Below are 26,223 nucleotides of genomic sequence, written 5' to 3'. Positions count from 1 at the left end.
TTCCCTACCCCCAGAGACAAGCAGAGGGAAGCTTCACCGGTTCCACTTCTGCCTCAACCCACCAAGCCCCAGCAGCAGAGAGGCGAGGAGGGAAAGGGGAGGAAAGCCACGCCCCCCGCAGCCCTGTCGCCTGGGCGAGGAGCCCTTCCCTCACCATAGAGACGATGCCCAGACGCTCCTTCCTGCCTCTCTGCCTGGGAGACTCGGGAGGGGAGGAGGGGAAGCCCGGATGTTCTTCCCACTTTCTACCATAAAGACCCTGGCCAGAAGGGCCTCCCTCCTATTCGTTGCCTCAGAGACACACGATGGGAGGGAGGAAAAGCGGGGAGCTCAACTTTTGGCGCGCGAAAGGGGTTGGACTGAGCATGCGTGAGCAACTCTATAAATTCGAGCCACCGGGCAGTTCGTCGCATTTTGTGCTGAGGCTTTGGGACCAGGCGTTTGGGTGGTTTTATACAGGCTATAGCGGGAGGACGGGCACATGGTCTTTATTTTATAAAGTAGGGAAATGAAACTAAAACAAAAACGTTTCTGAGGGGCTCTGTTGCACGGGAACCTGTTTAGTTGGAGTGAAATTTAAGAAATCATTTAAGGAAAGCGTTTAGGGGGCGCAGCAATTTCTCTGAAAGATTGCTTCCCCCCCCCCCCCGGTGGAAGCTAAAAAGACGTCTGAAAAACCATAAATACTATGCTTATTTGGGCTGTATTCTGTTTCTAATGTAGATAATTACGGGTTTTAAAAATAGTTTTACTTAATTTAAAAACTTTGGTTTTTTTTTTTAATTACTTTGTAAGCCTGCCTTCTTAGTGTGTGGAAACTCTACAAAGACATTTTTAAAAACTCGTTTGATTTTATACTCTAGTTTTTTTAATTCTTAACGAAAGTAGTTATGGTGTTTTTTTTTTAAAGTTATGAACTGTTTATTTTAAAAAAAATCACCTCACTTGCAAGCCTGCCTCTGTAGTGCCTGGAAACTCTAAAAGAACCTTTTAAAAAACATACATTTGATTTTAATTCCTTGCTAGTTCCTCTGTTCTTAATGTAGGCAAGGGTTGTTTTTTTAAATAGTTTCCTTCGCTTATAAACTTGTAATTTTTTAAAAAATGTTAACTCATTTGGAAGCTTGCCTTCACTGAGAGTCAGGGTGGGTGGTTTACAAAATATATAATTTAAAAATCAGGCAGTGTGCAAGATGCCCAGTGAACAGTGAAATAAGAATTTTAGTTACGTCTTATAAAATTTAGAAGGCTGTTGAAAATTAAACTTTATTTATTTCAAACATGGTTGTGGTCTTGGATCCTGGAATACTATTGTACTGAGGGCTTATAGTTTATAACCCACTATGTTCTGTATAGTAATTTAGGAGACCCTAATATTGGAAAGAAAACCAGTATAGGTTTGCAGTTATTTTTCATTCAGTTTGGGTGTGGCTAGTGTATGCCCTTTTTAATGTTTGTACTAAATGGCTATGATAGATCATGCAGAAAGCCAAATCTGGACTTTTGCTGAAGGAGTTGCAAGCTAGAATTGCATTAAGAGAACATAATAAAAGTAAACTGTTAGGTCTATTAAGGGCCGTTTGCCACTAAATAAGGCTTGATATCCTGAAGATAATTCTGTATTTCTTTTGTTGCACATTTTTAAACAATTCATAGGGAAGAGGTTCATACAATTTGTTTTGGGTATTGCCACCTAGCATGCACGTGACTTCAAAGTACAGCTATTTTACAGTAGTTTCCCCTATAAACTAAAAAGCACATGGGCTATATAAAACAGTGCCAGAAATATATGAGTACAAAATTTAACCATGTGTGTCTTTTAAAAAAACAATTCTGCAATGTATTTTAAGTGCTTAGGAGGGTAATAGTGCTTTCTAATGGTTTGGAGAACATTTACCTCACACAGTGAGTTTTTTTGGAATAATATTTTCAAGAAGAAAAGATGCTTTCCTTCAAGATTTATGAAAGTTTGTTTCCTGGCTAGCACCTTGGGTTCAAAATATTTATTATATTTTATATCATTTATATTCTGCCTTTCTCACTGAGACTCAAGGCAGATTATTATAATAGTGAGAGATTCGTACAATCAGTGGCAGGACAAGGACAGGCATTTCCATACAGTTTCAAGAACAGTTCCATAAACAATGTCATAGGGTAAATAAATAGTGTCAAGAACATTTCCACCATGTCATGGGGTAAATGAATATAAGTTTACAAAGACATAGTCTTAGCAAGAACCCAGTACGGGATTGAGGAATTGCTGAGACAGAACATAATCAGCTAGTTGATTATAATCAAATAGCTTTTCTTTATATACAAAAATTAATATATAGGAGAAATCTCTATTCAAAAATATATAACATTAGATAAAATAGAGACTGCAAATAACACTTTAAAACCCTTCAAACAGCAGATTATAAATAAACTTTATATTGCATCTTCCCTGTCTAGACAGATACGTTTTTCAGAACTTCAAACATTCAGTTTTGGTTTAATTGTATTCCTGTAGTTGATAAATGAACTTCATCTTTGTCAAAATTTATTCATTAGCCTATACATCTTCTCAGGCAGCATTCTCTTAAAGAGATCTATTTGCATAACCACAATTTTGCAGGGCATGAATAGGCTGCAACTGGAAATTTGCTTAAGAAGGTTCCATTCTTACTTTCCATTTGTCTCCCACTTGGAGTCAACAAGAACAAAGCTGAACTTTTAATGGGGTTTTACTAAACTTGCTTATTTTTTACCAAAACTGTTATAATGCTCAGACTTACTGTACATGGATTTAAAACTTTTTTGGCCAAATGACAAGTCCAGTACAAGTCAGTGAACCCTGTTGTATAGCTCTGAACTAGAGTCTAATACCCCCGGAACATTAATTTGAATAGGTTTTTCAGGACATTCACATATACTGACATTTGTGCAATTTAATTCTTGTTTCTTGAAATTTCTTTGGTTGAGTCTGATTACTAATTGGTCGAGATCCAAACCATGTTAGGTTCATGAAAAGTCAGTATATACATCTTACCTAACAAATCATTTGAATCTGATTCAAAATGTTCTCAAAGTTCTGTGGTTCTGAGACATTTTTGTGCATTTTCTTGTTTTGAATATGATTTCTAACCTGAAGATATTGAAGGTCTTGTGTTACTGGTGTCTCCTAATTTCTGAATGATTACTTCAAAAATTGCAATAGCTCCCCGTGTAAGGTCAGTGTACTTGGTACAATATACAAAGTTAAACCCTCGTTAATCCAGAGCATTAGAATCATGTGCTTTCCTGGCTTGGCCAAAGTGTTGCTCAAAGAGAAAAGTTGTAAATTGGAAAAAAATGCACTCGTCAAAAGTGTGCACAAACCTCGTGCTACCAGTACTGTGCTCTAAAAGTCCTAAATTGGGGACTTTTTAGACCACAATTTTAGACATACTGTGTCTAACATATGCTACCCTTGGGCTCTGACTTTTATCTTGTAGTGGCTATGGAATGGGATGTGGGTTAAATGGTGTGTCCTGTTACAGCTAAATCTATTACACTTTTTCAAACACTTGCCATGCAAGTCCATCCAACTTCTCCAGCCCTCTGGAAATTCAGGAACTTCACATCACTTAACATTAAGTACATCAACAGTTTTTAACATAGTGTTACTGAACAATAGCAATGGGGCCTTTTGCAAAGCTAGTTGGGGTTCTAGGACTAAACTATGGCTCCTTCTCGAGTGGTCCTGTGAGCTTCCCTGCACTCCAATACTGGCAGAAAAACAGCTTGAACATGCTCAGAGTAACAGTTGTTCCACAGGGCTGCATCCCAGCACTGAAAAAAGATTTTTTTAAAAAAGTATACCTCACTTGTAAGCTTGCCTTCGCTGAAACTCAGGCTGGGTTAAACAGGGTTGACATACCTGTAACTTATGTTCATCGAGTTCTTCTGTGCTGACACACATGGGGACTGCGCAGGCGCAGGCCAGCCGCCGGAGAATTTTCTACAGCTTCTATAGCTCCGAAGGGGCCGTTTGTCGCGCGCCTCAGCGACTGTTTTCCTGCCCAAACGGTCACATGCTCCTCCAGCGACCAACGGCCCCTTCCCTCAGTTCTCCCTTGCCGCCGCTTAACCAATACACATAGCCATAAACCTTCAAAGACACCAATTTTTGTTATAGTCATCACAGCACCGTGCATTGGAATTCACAGCGGGGTAGGAGGGAGGGTTGTGTGTCAGCACAGAAGAACTCGATGAACATAAGTTACAGGTATGTCAACCCTGTTTTCATCTTCGTTCTTCTGTGCTTCCACACATGGGAGAGTACCAAGCTTCACACAATAAGGAAGGTGGTGTGAAGTCCAACACAATTTTATTATTATACAACACCAATAACACTCCACATGTGTAACAAACACAATAACAACTACATACACATATATATACATCTATACAGCATGTGCAATAACTATATATATTCAATATATACATATATACAGATAGCATATATACAATTTCACCCAAGGGTACCTGACAGGTACGCAAAGAAGCTCATCCAAGACTTGCTTAGGAAAAAAGGGAGTGTAGGACAGCCTTGGCCACAGAAACATCCTGCTCTGTATTGACATCCACGGCATAATGCCTCACAAAAGTGTCTGTAGAGGACCATGTGGCCGCCTTGCAGATGTTAACCAGAGGCACACCCCTGAGGAGTGCCGAGGAGGATGCTTGGGACCGCGTAGAATGGGCCCTGACACGAAGAGGGCAAGCCACCCCAGCTAGGGAATAGGCCTTGCTAATGGCCGACACGATCCACCTAGACAGAGTCTGTGAAGAAGCCCTGTTACCCTTGTCCTTGGCCCCAAAGCACACAAACAGGTGAGGACTTGATCGGAAGCCCTTTGTCCTATCCAAATAGTAGGTTATGGCCCTTTTCAAATCTAGTGAATGGAGGGCCTTCTCCCCTTTCGAGGAAGGGCGAGGAAAAAATGCAGGCAATGCAATATCCTGCGAGAGGTGGAAAGCGGACACCACCTTAAGCAGGAAACCTAGGCAGGGACACGGGACCACCTTGTTCGGATGAAACACCAGGAAGGGAGGGTCAGATCGCAACACAGACAGCTCACTGACCCTTCTAGCAGAAGTTACGGCCACCAAGAATGATACCTTGTACGACAACAGGTCCAAGGGGCAGGTTGCCAGAGGTTCGAACGGAGGCAACATAAGCCGCGAGAGCACCAGGGACAGCGACCACTGAGGTACTGGTGCCGACACAGGTGGGTATAGGTTGAACATGCCCTTAAGGAATTGACGGGATTTCGGGTGAGAAAATACTGTACCACCATCAACTCGAGTGTGAGCAGCAGAGATAGCCGCAAGGTGGACCTTCAGAGAGGAAACCTTCAAGCCCAGGTCCCGCAGGTGGCACAAGTAATCGAATACAACCACTAGGGGGCTGCTGGCAGGCACCACTCCTTTAGCAAGTGCCCATATTTCGAATCTGCGCCACTTGGCCTCATAAGAGCGCCTAGTGGATGGTCTGTGAGCATTCAGGAGGACCTTCTTCACCTGATCTGAAAAACCTACAGGGGAGGAACGATCCGCCAAGCCGTCAGGTGCAGCGTCCCGGGGTCGTGATGGACTAAGCTCCCGTTCAGGAGAAGGTCCTGCCGAGGGGGCAGACTCACATATGTCCGTTGGGACATCCGCAGGAGCTTTGGAAACCAAACCTGCCTTGGCCAAAAAGGGGCCACCAGGATGCAGTCCGTCCTGTTCTCCTCTATTCTGCACAGGACCCTGGGAATCAAAGGGAACGGAGGAAACATATAATGCAACCCCTGAGTCCACATACACTGGAAGGCATCCCCAATAGAGAGGGGGTCGCTCCCTGCCCTGGAACAGAACATTTGGGCCTTGGTATTCGCCGCAGTTGCGAACACGTCTATATCCGGATGACCCCACATCCGAAAGATCGGCCTAATGCACTCTACGTTCAGTTCCCACTCGTGGTCCAGCAGAAGGACCCTGCTTAGGGCATCCGCTCGGGCATTGTCCGACCCTGCCACGTGTAAAGCACGAATTGTCATGCCATTCCTGAGTGCCCATTGCCAAGTGAGCGTGGCTTCCCGGCAGAGCGCCATGGACACTGTGCCCCCTTGTTGATTTATGTAGTACATGGCAGTTGTGTTGTCCGTCTGTACCAACACCTGGCGATTTTTCAAAAATGCTGTAAGGGACACAAATGCGAAACGAATGGCTCTTAGTTCAAGCACATTGATATGGAGGGTCTTTTCCCTCTCAGACCAGACATCTTGCACACATACATCACCACAATAAGCCCCCCATCCCAGCAGAGAGGCGTCAGTGGTCACCGTGACGTCAGGATGCTGATAGCCAAAAGGGGTTCCTTTAAATAAATTGTCATCAGACAACCACCAGTCCAAGGAAGACAGGATGACCCTTGGGATGGAGAGCTTGAGGGACGGAGGGTGCTGCATGGCATCGTACCTCCGTACAAACCAGTTCTGGAGAGGGCACATATGCAGCCTAGCGAAGGGGACCACAGAGGTGGCCGTTGCCATATGACCTAACAAGTACTGGATAGTGCGTACAGATTGGAAACGGTTCCTCTTAAACATGGACACAAGACCCCTTAGGGACCTAGCCCTCTCCAAGGGGAGCAGAGCCTTACCCTCCACGGAGTCTAACAGTGCACCGATGTAAGAAACCTTGCAGGTGGGCACTAGCTTGGATTTCTCAAAGTTCACCAAGAGCCCCAAGCGGTCACAAGTGCTAAGCACTACGTCAATGTCCCGCACCAGCCTAGTCTCCGACTCAGCCACGATGAGCCAGTCATCGAGCTATGGGAAGATGGTACAGCCCTCCTCACGGAGGAAGGAGACCACAGGGGCCACACATTTTGTGAACACTCGTGGGGCAGTGGATAGACCAAAGGGAAGCACCCTATACCGGAAAACTCTACATTGATAAACAAAGCTCAGGTATTTTCTGTGCTCTTACCGTATCCCCATGTGAAAATATGCGTCCTTCAAATCAAGGACTGCAAACCAATTCCCCTGTTTCAGTAAGGTGATCACCATCGTCAATGTAACCATCTTGAAGGCATTAAGACCCCTCAGATCTAAAATGAGGCGTAAACCCCGATCTTTTTTGGGTACCAGGAAAAACCTAGAGAAGAACCCAGTTACGGTTTCCTCATAGGCCAACTCTTCCACAGCACCCTTGGCCACGAGCGACACGATCTCCGCATCCAGCTCGGCCATAGTGTTATTGACAACTGTCGGGTGAAATGCACCTGGGCAGCTCAACGAATTCCAGCCCGTATCCCTTATCAACAATCGTTGAGACCCATGAGTCAGATGTTATTGACTCCCACTCAGAGAGGAGTGGACTCAGTCTGTCCGAAAAAGTTGGGGATACGGCTGGCGTGTCCCGTCAGTACTGCCTCCCGGGACCCTGCTGATCCCTCTGCTGGGCCGGTGGCTGCGACGGGCGAGACTTGAACGGCCTACGCCTCCTCTGTTGTTGCGCAGGAGGATAGGTCCGTTGCGGGTAGGCAGGATATTGCTGGTAGCCGGCCGCTGCTGCTGGTACCGGCCCTGGTAATGATATGGGCCGTACCGGGGGGCGTACCGTGGCTTGGAAGTGGGCTTGTCCGCAGGAGCCAGCCCCAAGGACCGCGCCGTCTGCCTGTCTTCCTTTTTCTTTTTCAAGGCCTCGTCGGTGGTCTTGGAGAACAGCGAGTCCCCTTCAAAAGGCATACTCTCCACCCTGGATCGCACCTCCTGCGAAAGGGCGGTTGACCGCAACCAGGAATGGCGCCTGAGGACCACCGCCGAAGCCATCCCCCGTGCAGCAGTGTCGGCAGCGTGGCTCCCCGCGTTCATCTGCTGCTTGGACAGCCTCACAGCCTCGGTCTGTAGCAGGGATACCACCGCCTTCTTTTCAGGTGGGAGGTCTCCAACATAGGACGCCAACTTTTCCCAGAGATAAAGCTGGTAACCAGCCATAATAGTCTGGTAGTTGGCGATCCTAAGGCCCAGGGAAGCAATTGAATACTGCCGCCTGCCAAGCGCATCAAGCTTTCTGCTCTCCTTGTCAGACGGTACAGAAGATTGGCCTGAACGCCGGGGGTGGAATTCCTCCGTGACCAGTGAGGAGGGTGGAGGGTGTTTCACCAGCGCTTGCCAGGTGCCCTGCTTGATTTTATAAAGCTGCTCGATCCTCTTAGAAGTTGCAGGCTGGTCGCAGGGCACCTTCCAAACCCTCTCCACAATCTCCTCAAGGCCTTCCAGCATGGGGAAACCGATGGACGCTGGATTGTCCGGAGTTTGTCCTTGGTCTGGGGGGTAGCCGATGAGATGTCCATCTCCAGCGCCTGCACCATCCGGGCCATCTGGACTGAGTAGATCCTCAGATCCTCGTATGGTGAGCTGGTGCTCGGCGCCACATCATCATCCGGCGAAGGCTCGGACCAGGACTCGGAACGGTAGTCCCCCACGCTCTCCACTTCTTCTCCTTCGGAACTGTGCTGTGATTCCTCTCCCTGGATCGGCGGGGGGAGCCACGCTTGCCTCGACGTAGAAGGCCTCGGTTCCGAGCCGGAGAACCCGGCAGGTGCCCCTTCCCACTGGCAGTGGTACGTCGGGGGAAGGTAAGAAGCCTGGCGATGACGGGACGCGATGGAACGGTCGGAACTGACACTCTCCTCGGACCGACGTCGTCCGTGGATGGAAGTAGCTGGGGAACGACGGGCAGGTGATGGTTGGCTCCCCTTCACCAGGGGGCCCCGGAGAAAACTCCGCCTGCACGACGTCGAAGGCCGTCGGTTCCGGCACCGGTTCCAGGACCTCCTCCGGATCCGGGGAACCCAGGTGGGGAGAAGGTGTGCGAGGGCGTACGATGACGTCTTCTGGTGGAACAGGACGCGGCGACCGGTGGCGATGTTTAGTCGTCGTCTTCTTGGCCGGTGGGTCCGATGAGGACCTCCGAACCGAAGGGCTCTTCGACGTCGAAGTGGACCTCGGCTTCGACCCCTTCGCTCTGATCGGTATCGAGCCAGCTGTCGGCTCCGAGCGGGGACTCGGCACCACGATCCTCGGTTCCGAAGCTGGTCTCGGATCCGAACAGGTAGAAGATGCGCTTCGGGGCGGCCTTGCCGATCCCTGTGCCGGTGAGGCCGCTTTCGACGCCGAGGCACTTGGGGGCCAAGATTTTGACCCCGACCTCGCGGAAGCCACTGAACCCGCTCTAGATCGCCATTCGGCAGAGGGGCTAGGGCCGGCCTTAGCAGAGGGCATCGGGGTGGCCTCCGACATGACGGACTTCCACAAGGCGGAATTTAGCCGGGCTTGGTGATCCTGCCGAGCCTTGTGGGTAAACCCCTGGCAGACCTTACATGCGGTCACGTTATGGGTCTCCCCCAGGCAGAAGAGGCACAGCTCATGGCCATCAGTTTGTGCCATCTTCGTGTGGCACTTCACACAGTGCTTGAAGAGTGCCTTGGAGGCCATCTTCAGGGGCAGGCAAAAGAATGGTCAGACAGTCCGAGTTATAATTACCGAGGTCACACAAAGTCCAAATCAGTATAGCAGAAGAGTAGTCCGAAGTCAAGCCAAAAGATCAATCAAGAAGTTCAAAAGCACACAAAAAGACAGAGCAACGAAGCTCACGTTCTCTCCAAGCGGCGGCAAGAAGAGAATTGAGGGAAGGGGCCGTTGGTCGCTGGAGGAGCATGTGACCGTTTGGGCGGGAAAACGGTCACTGAGGCGCGCGACAAACGGCCCCTTCGGAGCTATAGAAGCTGTAGAAAATTCTCCGGCGGCTGGCCTGCGCCTGCTCAGTCCCCATGTGTGGAAGCACAGAAGAACGAAGATGAACAAAATATATTTAAAAATCAGTGGGCGAGAGAGCTAGTAAACAGTGAAATAGGACTTCCAAGTTATAGCTTAATTAAAGATTAAAGTTCAGTCTTTGGGGAAATATTTCATACATTGTTGTGGTCTTGGATCCTGGAATGCAATTGCTAGCAGTCTTGATGCTGAGGGTTTAATAGTTTATAACCCATTAGTTAGGTCTTGAAAAATACTATAGTAATTTTGGATACCCTAATATTTTAAAAAATAAAAACCAATATAGGTTTGAAGATATTTTTGTATTAGCTTGGATGTGGCTAATGTATGTGATTTTACATGTTTCTGCAGAACGGCATGTAGAAAGCCAGATGCTGTTATACATGAGGGGAAAGAGTTACATTAAGAAAGAGAACATTAAAAAATAAACTCTGGACTGTTAGGGCCATTTGCCGCAAAATAATGCCTGATGGTAGTCCTGAATATATTCCTGTATTTCCTACTCTTGCACATTTTTTAGCAGAATTCATTGGGGAGTGGTTCAAAGTACAGCTGTTCATTTATTTTTTGATGTATATTCCGCCCTCCCAACACAAGCAGGCTCAGGGCAGATTACAATTTTAATTTAAAACATTTCAGTATAAATTATAAAAATAATCTAAATAGCAATATGAAACAGTGAAGCATAAAAATAGATAGTGGCGCTCAGTCACCACCTAAACTACTATTTAGAAAGTTTTAAAGAGCTATGTGGCAGATACATCTAGTAGGGAGGGATCCAATCTCCTCTATTTGGCTGGTGGAGGCCAGGCCTAGCCTCAACCATATATCTGGCAGAACATCTTTGTCTTACAGGCCCAGCAAAAGGATGACAAATCCTGCTGGGTCCTGGTCTCATCCAACAGAGGTTTGGAGCCAGGACTGAAAAGGCCCTGGTCTATAAAATAAATAAAACACACATGGGCTACAATACAGTACCAGAAATGATATATTTGGGTACAATTTTTTTCCCCATTTCCTTTTTTTTTTTTTAACAAAGATTCTGCAGTGTCTTTTAAGTGATTTGGGGAGTGATAGTCTTTCCTAATAGTTTGAAGAACATTTATCTCCTCAGAGACATATTTTAGGGGCTAAAAGATTATTTTCAAAAAGAAGTTTAACTTCAAAACTTATGAAAGTTAGTTTTTTAGCCCTTGATTCAAAAACGGTTTTGTTTTATCTTTTAAATTCATATAGATGTAGAAGTAATCTCTATTCAGAGAAATATACAACATTCAGTAAAACGAGGCCGCAAATAACGCTGTAAAAACCTTCAAACTGCAGATTATAGATAAACTTAACATCACATCTCCCCTGTCTCTGGATAGATAATGCTTTTCAGAACTTAAAAAATTCAATTTTGGTTTAATTGTTATTCTGGTAGTCGATAAATCAATTTCATCTTTGTCAAAATTTATTTATTGGCCTATACATCTCGGCCAGTATTCGTTCAGAGAGATCTTTTTGCAAAACCAGAATTGTGCAGCGATTGAACCGGCTGCAACAGTAAGTTTGCTCGATAAGGCTCCATTCTTATTTTCCATTTGTCTCCCACTTGAGGTCAACAAGAACAAAGCTAATGAACAAAGTTAATGGAATTTTATTAATTGGCTTATTTCTACCAAAACTACTACACTACACAAACCTACTGTATATGGATTTAAAGGTTGGTTTTGGCCAATGATACGTCCAGCACAAGTCAGTGAGTCCTGCTACATTAATTTGAAGAGTTTTTTTCTGGACATTGACATTTTAAATACTTTGTGAAATTTAATCCCTGTATTTCTTTAAATTTCTATGGTTGAGTCTGATTGAAATGAGTCAGGATGCTGCATTCCGTACTTAGGAAGAAAATAACTTCCAGAAATCAAACTTTATTTCAATATACAGCTCACCGTTGAATATAATTACTTGAAAACTACACTTCTCTGGAGTTATACCATCCGGATCTATCGACCTCAGTGGGAAATAACTTTCCAAGAACTAAGTAATTCAGTATTCTTGCATACATGCAATTATGCCCCTACTACATACATACTTCTTAAGAGAAAACTCCCTCACCAGTATGTCTTAAAAGGGTTGATTGCTCATGCTTTGATTCTAGATAAGGACCAAACTTGTGCAAATGCATACATTTCTGGAATTACTTTTCCAAGATAAATGTAAGAAGCATGTGGTAGGTATACAACTAAAGCCAGTATATGTAGGTAGCTGGCTGTATTGGTTTGTCAAAACAAGTGCTGTTGGTGATTAATGATTTTAAGAAAGAGCTGTAAGATTCAAGTGGGTTTATTTACCTGCATCTCTCAGTCTGGTTCGTTTCAGGTGCTTCTGGCACACCAGTGTCTTCATCAGAGAAGGAGCTCTTGGGTACGGGAGTCTCGGAAGCTCTAAGCTGGGAGTGCTTGTTCTGTGGAACTGGTGGGCTTTGAAAGTTAATGGTCTGCTCCAGAAAACAGCTAGTCATGATTTCAAGGATGGTTTTCAGGGGATTCTCCTTTGTCTGCAATAACAAGAATTTCAAGTTATAGAGAACTTTCTTTAAGTGGTCCACTCTTGTAAACAAAGAAATAGCTAAATAAGGAGGTATTCTAGGGATGTTCCCTTAAGTAATAAATAATAGCATCTGCCCAATGATCTAAAATGACTTTGGATCATAGCGTCTTATTAAAGAATTTAACCATGTGTACACCTAATTAATTATAGAATTCATAAGAATCTTTCATAATTCCCTTGATTTCAGTAGGTGAAACTGGGAGGGCCAAATCTGTTTGTGAGAGTTGTGGAACGTCAGTGTTTTACAAAAATACCCTTCTGTCACCCCGATCCATGTTATCTGCAATATGAAGGGTTTTTTAAATAAACTGTCTGAAATCTTGATAAATGTAACAATTAGAGATGGGCATGGACCGGCATTGGCCTACGGACCGCCACTTCGGGGTTCGTGGGCTTTCACGGACCACGAACTTTTAACTGACTGGGCCCGGTTCGAGAACCGGTTCGGTTCAGGGAGGCCTGGGTTTTCCCACACATTTTCACTTCAGTAGACTTTCCCCACCAAAGGTTCTCATGTAACGCTCCTCGATTATCACTTTTCCAAAGAGACAAACCACAACTTCCTCTCCCCTATTCTCAGTGACCCTTACCCGCCCTTGGGGGAAGGAGAGAGACTTGTGCTCCTGTCCAGGAGAGGGGCTGCATCAACAAGAGCGGGGCGGGGAGACCAACTCTCCATGATGGGCAATGAGTGGATGTACTTGAGTGAAAGCCAACTCCGCAACAGGAGATCATGCAGCAAATCAAAGGCCCCTTGCTGGAATGGAAGGCACGGGAGGGAGGGAAAGGATGTCTTCCACACCTTGAGGGAAGGAAACTCATGCTACCCTCTTCAGAAGGAGCCTCTTTGGGCAGTGGACAACGAGTCCCATTTCAGTGACATGGTGTGTCAGCTTGCTAGCTATCAAGCAAGCTGACCTGGGCCACTGTCCTCCTTCTCACCAGACTTTGGGGATTGACCCTCAGAGGGGCCCTTGCGCTCGCGGGAGCAGGACGGTCGGTTGCCGACAAAACCCACTTCACTGAACATGGCAGCGTTGGCAAAGGAAGGATATGCTGGTTGGGGTTCGACTGGCTGGCGAGAGGGTGGCCACCATGCGGGAGAGGTGGGTTTCGACGGCGGCCGCCCCCTCCTTACGGGGGCCTCCTTCACTGGCCCCGGTTGGGCTTGAAGTGCAAAAAGGGATTTCTGCAAAAGGTTTTGCCAATGTTTCCTCGCCCGCTGAGAATGGAATTGCAGAAATCCCTTAGCAAATCCCCTTTTGCGGGGCGGAATCCCCACAAAGGAAGGTAGGTGGGTAAGGACGGTGGCCGGTAGGCCCGGGGAGGCGCCGCCGCCAAGCTGCCTCTCCTGAGGGGGCGGCCACTCACCAGCGGCACCCCCCATGTGCCTGGCCGCCGGGCCAAAGGAGAGCGGAGTGGAATCCCCGCAAAGAAAGGGAGGTGGGTAAGGACAGTGGCCTCCGGGCCCGGCAGGCCCGGGGAGGCGGCACCGAGCTGCCTCCCCTGAGGGGGCAGGGGGGCTGGCCGCTCGCCGGCAGCACCCCCCATGTGCCCGGCCACCGGGCCAAAGGAGAGTGGAGCGGAATCCCCGCAAAGGAAGGGAGGTGGGTGATGACATAGGTCGCCGGGCCCGGCCGGCCCGGGGACGCGGCTCTGAGCTGCCTCCCCTCGGGGCGGGGAGGTCTGGCCCCACGGGAGTGTGCTGGTACTGTCACTGGGGGAGAGTTGACATTTGCTTGGTGGGTGGCCTGATTCCCCCCCCCCCCCCCGCTATCGGGACCGCAACTGAACTGCCAACTGCCGACTTATGCTTATGGTGGCAGCTGACCTCACCCACCTTCCTGCCTCACCACAAAGGAGCAGGGCATGTCACCCTTGGGAGGCTACAGGGAGGGACTGGATGTGTCGGGAGGAAGGGGAGGACCATGAAGTACCACAAATGGCCAGTATCCTGAAGCCAGGGTCCCACCCCCGAGGAACAATTCGGCGGCGGCTGCCAACCTCACCCACCTTCCTACCTCGCCAGAAACGATGAGATGGACAACAGTTGTGCCTTAGCCTGTTCTGTCATACAAATTATACCAAAAGTCGTTGAGTTTATAAAGAATAAGAGGAGGTACTTAGAAGGTGCCAGGGACAGGCCTTGTCGGGAGGATAATATATGTTTGTAAAGCTGTCAGTCGTCATGTGCCTTACGCTGGTTTGTATGTTAATACACAAGAAAAAGACAAAGTACTTAGAAGGTGCCAGGGACAGGGCTTATGTGTCTGCTTGCTTGGGTTAGGGGCAGAGCTGTGACCTGGGCCACTGTCCTTCTTGTCACCGGACTTTGGGGATTGACCCTCAGAGGGGCCCTTGCGCTCGCAAGAGCAGGACAGTCGGTCGCTGACGAAACCCACTTCACCGAATGTGGCGGCGTTGGCAAAGGAAGGATATGCTGGTTGGGGTTTGAGTGGCTGGTGAGAGGGCAGCCAGCCACCATGTGGGAGAGGTGGGTATTGACGGTGGCCGCCCCCTCCCTGCCACACCAGAGAGGTATCTTTTGATGGTGGCCTGGCCTCACCCCTCCTTGCAGATGCCCTTCATTCTGCTGAAACTGGCCTTCGCGCTCGGGGAGGCCCTGCCTCTGCGATGTGGGGACCACCACCAATCTGAGCATGACCTGATCAGAGCACTGCACCACAAGCAAGTAAGGATTTGATACGAGTGAAATGGGATAGGAACCCCATAGTTTCAACTTGCTTGTCTGAAATGGACCTGTGCGGAGCCCCATGCCACAAGCAAGTTCAGCAGCACAGTGTTCTTTTACAAATTTGTCCCAGTTTAAGTTGAGTCAAGGGACAGGAAGACAGTACAGAATGTGTTAATGAAATGGTTAAGTGGAAAATTAATAAAAATACTTTCTAAAAAAGAAATTATGTGATTTCCTTTTAATTTGTGTTTGTCTCCTGAATCGTTGGCACGATTTCTGCAATTCCATTCTCAGTGGGCGAGGAAACATTGGCAATCTTATGCTCAATGCCTTTTTTGGTAAACCATTGTGCCAACTGATTGGACATACATTCATCGCCCATATCTGTCTGTAACGCTTGTATTTGGCTTTGAAATCGTTTCTCTACCCTTTTAGCCCATGTCTTAATTGTTTTACACAGTTCAGACTTGTGTACCAAAGGATAGCACCACATAAATCTACTAGCATCATCCACCAGAAGTAACAGGTACCTTTGCTTTGAATGGCTGTTGGGAAAAGGCCCAATTACATCAGAATGGATTAAACTCAGTGGTTTGTCAGTAACCCTTTGACTCTTTTTGGCAACAGGGACTGCTTGAGACTTACATTGCTTACAGATAATCACAATCTAAAAATACCTTATAGTTAGATACTTTTTCATTCTTTAACAATGCAAGCGTTTTTTGTATTGCCCCCAAATTTGCATGCCCTAAACACCTGTGCAGCAAATGAATACATTTATCATGTAATCCCTTATTTACCACTGACTGTGCCTTCCCTGTGTCTGCTTTTAACACATATAGACCATTCTTCAATTCCCCTCTAGCAAGTTGCTTACCATCTTTCAGGATACTGCAACCCTTACTCTGGAACTGTATGTTAAATCCAGCTTCATCCAACACACATATACTTAGCAAATTATTTTCTAGTGAGGGAACACACAGCACATTGTCAAATACTGCCATACTCACGGATTTCAGAGCTGAAGACCTTGGCTCCTGTAACAAACTTTTGTCATTTACAAATATCTGGAACGCTCCTGAGTCAACAACCCAAGAAGATTGCTTTGCAGGTTCAGTGGCAACAACCAAGGTAGCCAACTGTTTCTGTGCAGAGACGTGTTTCTTCTTCCCTCGACTCTTCCTACCGACTGCAGAACTTGACAAGGCCTGAAAGTGCCTCCATATGGAGGTGTTGAAACGTGGATCACTAACTGTCCCAAATGGTTACAGGCGGAGCTGGCCACGGACAACGGAGTGAGGGGCGGGCTGCAGGCGGGGACCACTGAGAGTTTGGGATGGGGACGGGAGGGATGTTTCATAAAACACATACCATTCCTCCAGGGTTCCATCACCCACCTCAAAATGTTGAGAGAGATCCTCCCCCCCCCCGTGGAAAGACCTTTTTGGCCTCTTACACAGCCCCCACAGGTCAATTGGGGGAGCGGGAGTACTCTTTGCTGCCCCCGAGTCACAAGCAGTACTGCTTGCCACGAGGAAACCCGGAGGACTACCTTTGCACTTCCCCCACAACCACCCGTGGCTACCACAATATGAAGACTTATTGTGCCACCAAACTAGAATTAAGGAGAACAGAAAGGGCAGCAGCCCTGCAACCAGAGGCTGGGGCTAGAGCCCTAGCTCAGCACACGCAGAAGCTTGACCACCAGATCAGGCACTGATAGAAGTAATAGTAACAGGGTGAGCCCTCAGCTGAGATTCCCACTGAGTTTGGCCCCAGGGCCTGGCAGCAGCCCTGGAAGCGGAGGCTGAGGCTAGAGCCCTAGCCCAGCACATGCAGAAGCCTGACCATGAGATCAGGCACTGATACTAATAATAGTAATAGTCTGGGTGAGCCCTCAACCGAGGTGCCCACAGCAGCCTGATCAGATCAGGCAGTAATAATCAGGGTGAGCCTTCGGCCAAGGTGTGCACTGAGCTTGGTTGTGGGGCCTGGCGGCAGCCTTGGAACCAGAGGAGATAGGTCCCTATCCCACCCACCACACGCACAAAAAAATCTCAGCTCCAATGCATTTTCCCTGTCTCCAAAAAGGCTATCAACAGCTCTGTCCCACTCCACTGCTTGCTGAAAGTGAAACCAGAACCGGGAGCGCAGTGCCCTTTTATAAGCAGAGGTCTGATTGAGAAACGCAGGAGGTCTGTGGTTGGCACCCTCTTCCCACCCACCCCTCTTCCCGCCCTCCTCCCTAGTGGCTTCCTGAATAGCAGACGAACGCAACGAACGAGGTTCACAACGACCACCTCTTCGTCTGGAATGGTGCCTCATGAACGGGCTATTCGTGAACATGGGTTTTTTCCATTCATAATGCTGTTTGTGCCCATTTCTAGTAACATCACATCTGTGGAAGCACATGCATGCTGGTGTGTGCATGCAAAGGGAGCTCTAGAAAGTGCTTAAACCCTCATTCCAACCACCCCTCCTTAGCGGACAATTCCTGGGAAAGGAAAAGGACAAGTACTCTGTTAACTTCCCCAGTTACAGCCCTGCTTCCCAAAAGATCGTTAAAGTTGTGGGGGGGGGGGGGGCGGCGGCTGCACCTCACCCTCTTTGGCCATCTCCCCATCTGCCTATGGCTTATTTCATGATCAACATTTACTGGAGGCCCTTTTAAAAAATTCCTTGGTATATCAATTCTGCCAGATTTCATTTGGAATAATAACTGGGTTTTCTCACATTTGTATCTTGCGTATGACGGGACAGGTAATGAATCCTGCTTATACCGAGATAAAAGTTGCTATCTGAAGTTCTTACATCGTCCAAATAACATCTACTGACAGATTAAACCAATCAAAATCATAACCAGTCCCAATTAATTGAAAGGAAGATGATTAATTTCACCAGCCATTAAATTTGAAAGAACTGATTTAGATGGCCCCAAACGAACAATTCTCAACATCAGTAATCTATACAGATCTCGCTAGATTCATTAGCAAAAGCATTCTCCAACTTATAATCGCCTAAAAGTAAGCATGTTCCAAAATCTAACAGCAAATAAACTGAAGTTCAGTTTCGGTAAAGACTCAAGAAGTAACGTTGATCAGTTGTTCTAATTTGTAATCATAAGGGTCTGCGTGCAATGAAAATGTAATTTTTAAACGAGCAGAAATCCGGCACCGCTGAAACACAAAACAATTTGATCTGAGACATTAAACGGCGCAGAGAAATTTTACCTAGTAGTTGCTATCTACATGGCCCTGGATATGAAAAAATGATTCAAGTTTCCCAGGACAGATCTAAGACCCCTGCTTCTTGACATGGCCTCAACTGGTTCATCCTCCCAAGTTACACAGAAGAAACTTTTTACCTTATTTAGTTTATAAAATGGCTGTAGATGCAAAATCTTGCGAAGCTCGTTCCTGTTGTTGATGCTGAGGGCCGTGCGTGGGAATTCTTGGTCCATGGTGCTGCTTGTCTTGCTCAAGCCCTGTGCAGAAGGGAGAAGAATGTGCATTTATTACATAATACCTTAAAAAGGTGGCCCAAACTCCACGTGGAAAAATGTTTGGATGTAAACATGAGTGTTTCTTCAGTGCAGTTGTCACACCTAAAATGCTGTATTTTAATGCTTATATCTGCCAATTGAGAAATTTTTATTGTATATGGAATAGGATTTTAATGTTCGTTCATAATGTTTTCATTGTTTTTAAACTATGTACAAACAGTATGTTGTTACACCGCCCTGAGCCTGTCAGATGGGGAGGGTTGTCTAGAAATGAAAATAATAATTTAGCGCTTGGGTACCACTTGAGGAGCCCTGTGGCGCAGAGTGGTAAGTTGTAGTACTGCAGCCCAAGCTCTGCTCACGACCTGAGTTCAATCCTGGCAGAAGCCCGGGTTCAGGTAGCCCGGCTCAAGGTTGACTCAGCCTTCCATCCTTCTGAGGTCGGTAAAATGAGTACCCAGTTTCCTAGGGGTAAAGTGTTAGATGACTGGGGAAGGCAATGGCAAACCACCCCGCCAAGAAAACATCGTGATGCGATGTCCCCCCCCCCCCCATGGGTCAGTAATGACTCGGTGCTTGCACAGGGGACTGGCTTTACCTACCTACCACTTCGTTTCACAGTAGGTATTTGCTACCCTATAGTTGTCAGGTCTTGCCGAGTACTTCCCCACTCACTTCACTGCATCACTCCAGTGTATGAGTTAAAGATGACTTTATTAAAGAAAGTTACCAGTTCAAGAGGCTGTACAAGAGAATTAACTGGAATCCCTAAAGATAGTAAAACAGGATCAATTATAGGTTAGTGTCGCCACAAACCAACCAACCCCCACCGCGCCCCCGGAGGAAGGAGAGGCCTTTCGAAGTTTCGGTGCGCACCGCTGATGGATATAGAATTGAAGAAAAGGATTTTATATATTACTTTTATACAACACATATATGCCTTGCACTTTCTTCCTATGCTCAGGAGTCAATGTAGTACTTGAAATGCAACCTGTAAGAATATGACACTTGAAACAAGAAGACTTGAAACTGTGTAAGAACTGATATACTGCTTTTAGAGCTGCACTTATAAAATATTATGCATATGTTATATTATTCTATAAGATTCCAAAAGAAATCAGTACCAGAGAGCCTTTTGTAGAAAACTGATTTGATGCAGCAAGCTGGTTTTGGCCACCTGTGGCCTACTTTCCTTAAGGCAGAGAAGGAACTGGAGGAAAGGACACAGAGAAAATAAAATATCCCTTCTTACCAGCAGAATTCAGTTATTGGAGGGTATCAAGGTTGCTAGATCAAGACGCATTGGCGCTATTGAAAGTATTATGCCCAGAAGAAAGTGGGTGAGAGGTTAGCCTATTTGGAATTCTCCCCAGAAGAAGAGCCAACCCAGAATTGCATCTTCAAATCAGAACTAACCCTAGATACCTTATGAGCCAATAAGATAGCAAATAATAGAATATTGTAATATTGTTATTATCTGAAAGTATTAATTACTCTACACTTCTATTGTAAGGGGTTGAGCTTTTTACACACAAGGAGACCGTCTACTTCTGTGTAAGGGAAGAGGCTTATCCCCCGGGTTAATAAAGAACCATCTGTTTTGCTTCAATTCAAGAAGGACTCCTGGATTTTATTTTAATTTTTATTGTGGTTGGTTAGGGAAAAAAGAGAACGAACCACAGAGGCACAAGCCTGTGCACAACACCACCAGGGAGGGAAGAGAAAGGAGCTCAGCTCAGTCTCTTGTGTTTAAGACCAAGGTTGTGTTCCCAGGCTTCAGCCAGGAACTTGGAAGCAAAACACTTTGCCTGGAAGACAAGCAGTTAGCATCAAAGCAACAGGCGTTTGATTATATTTTGCACACACAGGCACTGCAGCACAATACTCTTATCACAATACACTTGATGCATGGCAGATATGCTGAAGGCCTATCTGACAATGAGCAGCACAAAAAATCTTTGTTTGAATTGTCTGTGAACAATACCATTTTTAAAAAATGCCTTCAGATTGACTTCTTTCCTGCATCCTGTTCTATCACCTGAATTAATCGGTTACTGTTGGAATAATCTACTGAAGCACTCTGCAAAATTCCTTCCAAAATTTATTGCGGTTGTTATTTGGGAGGTAGGTGAAAACCCGATCGTCTGTGCTTATGAAAGCCTCTTGTTACAAAACATCTTGGTTCATATTCTGGTAAAACCTGCTTTATTGCAAAATTAACATTTCTGAGACTCATTTAGATACTTGTAGCCTACTTTTTCTCCAAGTGGTGATCAAAGCACCTTACAACACTGTTGTCCTCTTTCCCGTCCTGCGTTTTGTCATCATAAAAGCTCAGTGGGACTGGCCTACATCGCCCACTGAAGTTCCACTGAAGAATGTGAGGATTCACATTTGTGTTTCCCCAATCTGACACTTACTGTACTGGCTGTCCCTTTACAGTTCAAAAAGGTGTGATAAGTCCCTAACTTTGTAGTAATCTAGATATGCCTCCACAGCATTGAAGAAGGGCAGCCTTCGTTTGTATTTTGATGAGCACTGTTGGCCAGTCTGATGGAACCTGGGGGGGGGGGGACTGATGGTTGCATAGACAGGTGCTTGATATCACCTGATCACCCATCCTTGTTCATAAAGATGGCCCAGTTATCACCTAGTTCTGCCAAAAGGTTCAGTGGCGAACTTGGGGTTTGATTTTGCCCCCCATGATCAAGGAAGCCAATGCTCTGTCAAAAGTATGCTTTAAGGCCAGAAATTAAATCACTGAGTATCTGATGAGATGGTTTTCTTTTAGAAGGGGAAGCTGAGGGCAAAGGCTTTTTAGAATGCTGGCGTGCAACATCTATATAGTGAGTGAAATTCAGGTATGCTGTTTTAAACTGTTGAAAACACCTCATATGCTAAAAACAGTGACGTTAACAGCACTTCTTAAAGTGAAAAGTCGCATCCTCCTGCCCTGTAATACGATAGCAGACCTAGTGTTTAATTTTTTAAAAATAATTACTTTAGTAGTGCAAAAACAAAGCAAACAAACGAAAACAGTACTGGCTACAAAACCCCTTGGCAAATCTATACATAGATATCAATTAAAAATGTCCAAATACCTAAAAATAAGTCCATATGCAATTGCCTTCTATATGCAATACGTTCAAATGTTAAGTTTATAAGGTCTTCAATTTAGTGATATACAGGAAGTGGACTTTTGTCTTTCCAATGTAGAAATGTAAGTCATTTAGCGACCGTAAGGGCACAGAGGGTTCATCTCTGTTGACCATCAGTTAGATTCTTAACATCCTCAAAAATGAGTTTTCTAACACAATTAATTTGACTAATATGATTAATAACTTCCTCCCAAAAGAGTGGAATAACTACACATTTCCAGAGCATAATCTTGAGCAATGCATTTTGTGAATTACACCAACATTAAATCACTCTGCTTAAAACATTTAGTAAAAAGAAGCTATGATCATATATTTTTTTGCTGAACAAGTTCCAACTTTAGATCCATAGTAGCTACAGGTATATGGCTTAAAGCCTTATCCAGAGTGAAGCAACTTTTCGAAAGGGCTGTGTCTGATGAACAATCCCCTAAACTCCAAGGCTTCGATACAAAGCCTGTGCTCTCACTTCCGTATGCATCTGCTTCTGTATTCATTTGCAACCACAGTGCACTATGGGATGTGTAGTCCTGGGTGTGTTTTGATCCTGACGCCTGAACCAAAGAACAGTGGAAAGCAGTTACCCTGAGAGCAGGGTTGGCAGAAAGCAGAGGAAAAGTTTAGACTTCGCTGCAGTTTCAAACAACAATATTTTTCTAAAAACCAACATGCATTGACAAAGTGAATTGTGAACTTCTTTACCTTTTTGCTGAGAAACTCCCTCACCAAAGATGCAGCCACTTCTTCCACAAAAGCAGTTTCCATATTTTTACCTCTTCTTGTGCATGAAAGGGGGGGGGGTGTTGGGACTTAGTCAAACTGGAATGACATCTAACTGGCCAGCTGATGCTATGTTCCCTTGCACAGCTGTGAGTTGCTCCATTTGCTGTCTGCTGTACTGTTGGCCGTCGGTTACGCTGCCGTTGGGCTGTTACCATGGAGATGGTATCCTCGGAAGAGAATGTTCTTGCTTCCCCCCTCCCACCTTTTGCAAGAACCAGCTAAAGAACATCCGGTGTTAACCTGCTTGCGAATCTCTCTCTGCGTGTGTAATGTCCACATTTAGTCTTCCTTTAAAGATAAAGCAGTACACATTTTTACAACTGCGTAGATTCTTCAAGGAATATTTTGCAATGTAGAGGTGTGTGTGTGTGATGGAGAGAACAAATGTAAGAATTGCTTCATTCTATGGGATTACTTTGATTTATAATGTTTGTAAATAGCGTAACACTAAAAATGCTTAGAAAATCACTACTTCTGAAGTGGTCTTTGCTAGATAAATTGTAAATCTGTATTAAGGTGAAATCAGAATTATGTGGGTTGGTTATTGGTGTCTTAAATCTGGAGTGTAAATAGTGATGTTTTTAAAAAGAAACTATTTAAACCTTTTTGCTGGTTTAAATGGGGAGTGAATAGAGCTAGACTTAATTTGAAGTTTTTCCTCAAACTAAGATGTGGATATTCAGGGCACGTTGGCAGTAATGATTATTCCTGTGGGTTGAGGTGCCACCTTGGCACGCTGGGCTTGCTACATGGTGCCCTAGAAAGACAGCTGGGAGTGGAAGTACAGCCACACATAACGTTTAGCAACTAGGCATGCTGTGGCTACTTGGGCTACACAGTGGAGTGTGGCTAGTTGGATCTTCCCCCTTCCCCATGGTTGAGGAGGTCACGTGTTTCGGTATTGACTTGAGGAGTAGGCTTCTGCAGTTGGCAAAGCTGAAACCGAGGGAGGGGGCTCAGTCTGACCTACTGACTGTCCCATGCCACTTCTCAATCACACCATCTTTGCTTACTGGTAGAAGTTCATGGGTGGGCCTGATTGGGCCCATGGGATGCCAGCCAGCCGTAACCGACTGATTGGCAATTTGGCTGAGCGGCCAGTGCTGGATACAGGTAAACATCTTGCAAGCTTGGCAAGTTTGCCACCAAAGATACCATGAAAGACAGTTTAAGGTATCCTAGGAATGCTCAAGTGTGTTTTCAGAAGGACCAACTTGCAAGGAAGGCCACAGGAACTGGATTGCCGTGGCTGGGTGGGTTGAGTTGCAGGGATCTCGATTCATGGGGCCGTAGAAGTGATGCCGGAACAACCAGATGCTTCCCAGGTTTTACACACGGGGTGAACAGTGATCCTTGGCCATGTGGGAAATCTGTTGCTAGCCCAGAATTGTGTCAGCTCATCTGCGTATATGAGTATTTGAGGTGTAGCCATATACAACGGGGCCTAAACTGATTCTGACTGTAGAATATCTGATGACCCATCCCTGAACAGGACACAAAAGTAATTGGCTGGCCAAGTGGATGTGGCAGCTACTGGAGCAGCTTTACTTAAGGGCCAGCAGATGAAGGCGAAGCTGGGAGAGATCAGGAAGGTGTCGGAGAAAGTTGTATAATTATCAAATTGTCCTCCCTGATGCAGTCTCAAGCCTTGGCAGGGATGACCTTAGTGAGGGGGGAGGAAAGTGTTCCCAGTCATAGGACCCTGACGGAGGGGAGCCCAAGTCAGCTGGAGCTGCCTCTCCTTGCCGTTGTAGCTTCCATGCCGGTGCTTTCCTGGCATCAGGTGAATGGCTCTCCTGTGTACAGTAGCAAGCATGTATTGCTGGTGATAACCGAAGTGCAATAGCAATCATGTTGACGCTGATGATGTAGAGCTGACGTGGGGCCACCTCGTAGCCACATTTGGCCCTCGAGACCTGCTCCGAGGAGTGGAGCAGGGTGTCACATTGTGTAGTGGCTTCAGAAAGTGTACAACCGCCTGTGTTGCGTCCTGTGCTTTGCCAGTTTGAATGGTCGCCAGTTGCTGCTCTTGCTCACATACTCAGCTCTGTACATTCCCAAAGTTCTGATTTTTTTTAATCTTCAACCCAGTTTCATTATTCGTGTTCACCTCTGAACAACAGTATGAAATATTTCCTCAAAGACTGAAATTTAATTTTCAACTACTTTTTAAGTTTATAAGCTATAACTTGAAGCCCTGTTTCACTGTTTACTGGCAATCTCGCATACTGCCTGATTTTTAAATATATATTTTGTAACCCACCCTGAGTCTCAGCAGAGAAAGACTTACAAGTGAAGTATATATTTAAAAAAAATAGAAAGGTTTGCGAGTGACGTAAACTAATATTTGTTTAAGAAAAAACTCCTTAAATATCTACATTAATAGAAGAACTACTGAGGTATTAAAATCAAACACATTTTTTAAAATGTCTGCGCTAGGGAGGCAGGCTTACAAATGAGGGAAAAAAAGGTTTATAAGTGAAGTAAACTGTTTAAACTACAAAGGAATCAAAAATCAAATTTATGGTTTAAAAAAAAACTTTTTAGAGTTTCTGTACACTAGAGAAGGAGATGAACAATCAGTGAAACTGCTACCCGCCCTAAATGTTTTCCTTAAAAAATAAAAATAAAAGCTTTAGTCCAATTAAGCAGGCTTTCCTCAGAAACATTACCATTTCAGCATCATTTCCCTAATTTACAAAATAGAGACGAACCACCCTCCTTCCCAGGCTGTATAGAACTGCACGATCTAACTCTCCCAAAGCCCAAGCACAAAAAGACGACAAACCACTGGGTGCCTCCTATTTATAGCCATTCTTGCGCATGCTCCTTTTGCTCCGGATCTTTCTCCCCTCCCATCATGTGTCTTAGCAGCAACCAGTAGGAGGACGGTCTGGCCAGTGTCTCTGGTGAGGGTGGGGAGAACATCTGGGTGTCTCACTGAGGTGTCGGATTTTGGGAGCCTGGCTTTCTTCCCCCTTTCCTCCCCTCTTCCAGAGATGTTTTGCAATGTGGCGGGGGGTATGTATATAGTGGCTTCAGAAAGTGCACCACCTGTGTCGTGTCCTGTGCTTTGCCAGCTGAATGGTGCCCAGTTGCCGCTCCATTTCCAAAGATCTGATTTTTCTCCTTTACCTTCAACCTGGTTTCATTATTCATGATCCCCTCTGAACAGAACAACTGAACACAAATGGGGAAAAAGCAGATAAACATTTGGAACACTGAATCGCCTCACACTGCCCCTTGTCCAGAGAACCACTTGTTTTAAATGACCTTACCATTGTACCACACTGGTTTGCTCTCAGTGCATAGAATGATGGCGCGCACTTTATGGAATGGCCTGCCTGAAGAGGTCAGGAGAGCTTTCAACCCTCTTGGTGTTTCACAAACTGAGCAGAACTTGGGTTATTTGGGAGGACTTTCTACTTGTGTTACATAGAGTTGTGCTGTAGTGATGCTGCGGAAAAGAGACAAGGACTGTATAGACTATATTACAGAGTACTGTCTGTCGGTGTAGATATGCTCCTACTAGGAGCTCCCACATCATTTAATATGCTACGGCAAATTAATTTTTATTTAAGCAATGTTACATCTTTATATTCAGATCTATGTTTGCTTTCAAATTTCTGTAGTCCGTACCTTTTT

The 26,223-nt window shown here is 45.7% G+C and overlaps 1 protein-coding gene across 1 annotated transcript in view; it reads right to left on the bottom strand.

Moving 5' to 3' along the window:
* MINDY4 (MINDY lysine 48 deubiquitinase 4) overlaps window positions 1-22,570 on the bottom strand; it is a 94,970-nt gene extending 72,400 nt beyond the window's left edge. The window contains exons 1-3 of the mRNA XM_054992021.1: window positions 22,498-22,570; window positions 18,503-18,622; window positions 12,185-12,390 (exon numbers count right to left, since the gene is read on the bottom strand). Coding sequence (XP_054847996.1) covers window positions 12,185-12,390; window positions 18,503-18,622; window positions 22,498-22,560 — 389 coding nt within the window. The 5' untranslated portion in view covers window positions 22,561-22,570. The remainder of the gene's footprint in view (window positions 1-12,184; window positions 12,391-18,502; window positions 18,623-22,497) is intronic.
* Window positions 22,571-26,223: the final 3,653 nt, after the last annotated feature.

Source organism: Eublepharis macularius, chromosome 11, assembly GCF_028583425.1.
Source record: "Eublepharis macularius isolate TG4126 chromosome 11, MPM_Emac_v1.0, whole genome shotgun sequence".
NCBI classification, from domain to species: domain Eukaryota; kingdom Metazoa; phylum Chordata; class Lepidosauria; order Squamata; family Eublepharidae; genus Eublepharis; species Eublepharis macularius.
Note: the sequence above shows the minus strand (reverse complement) of the source record. Positions and strands in the feature narration are given on the sequence as shown.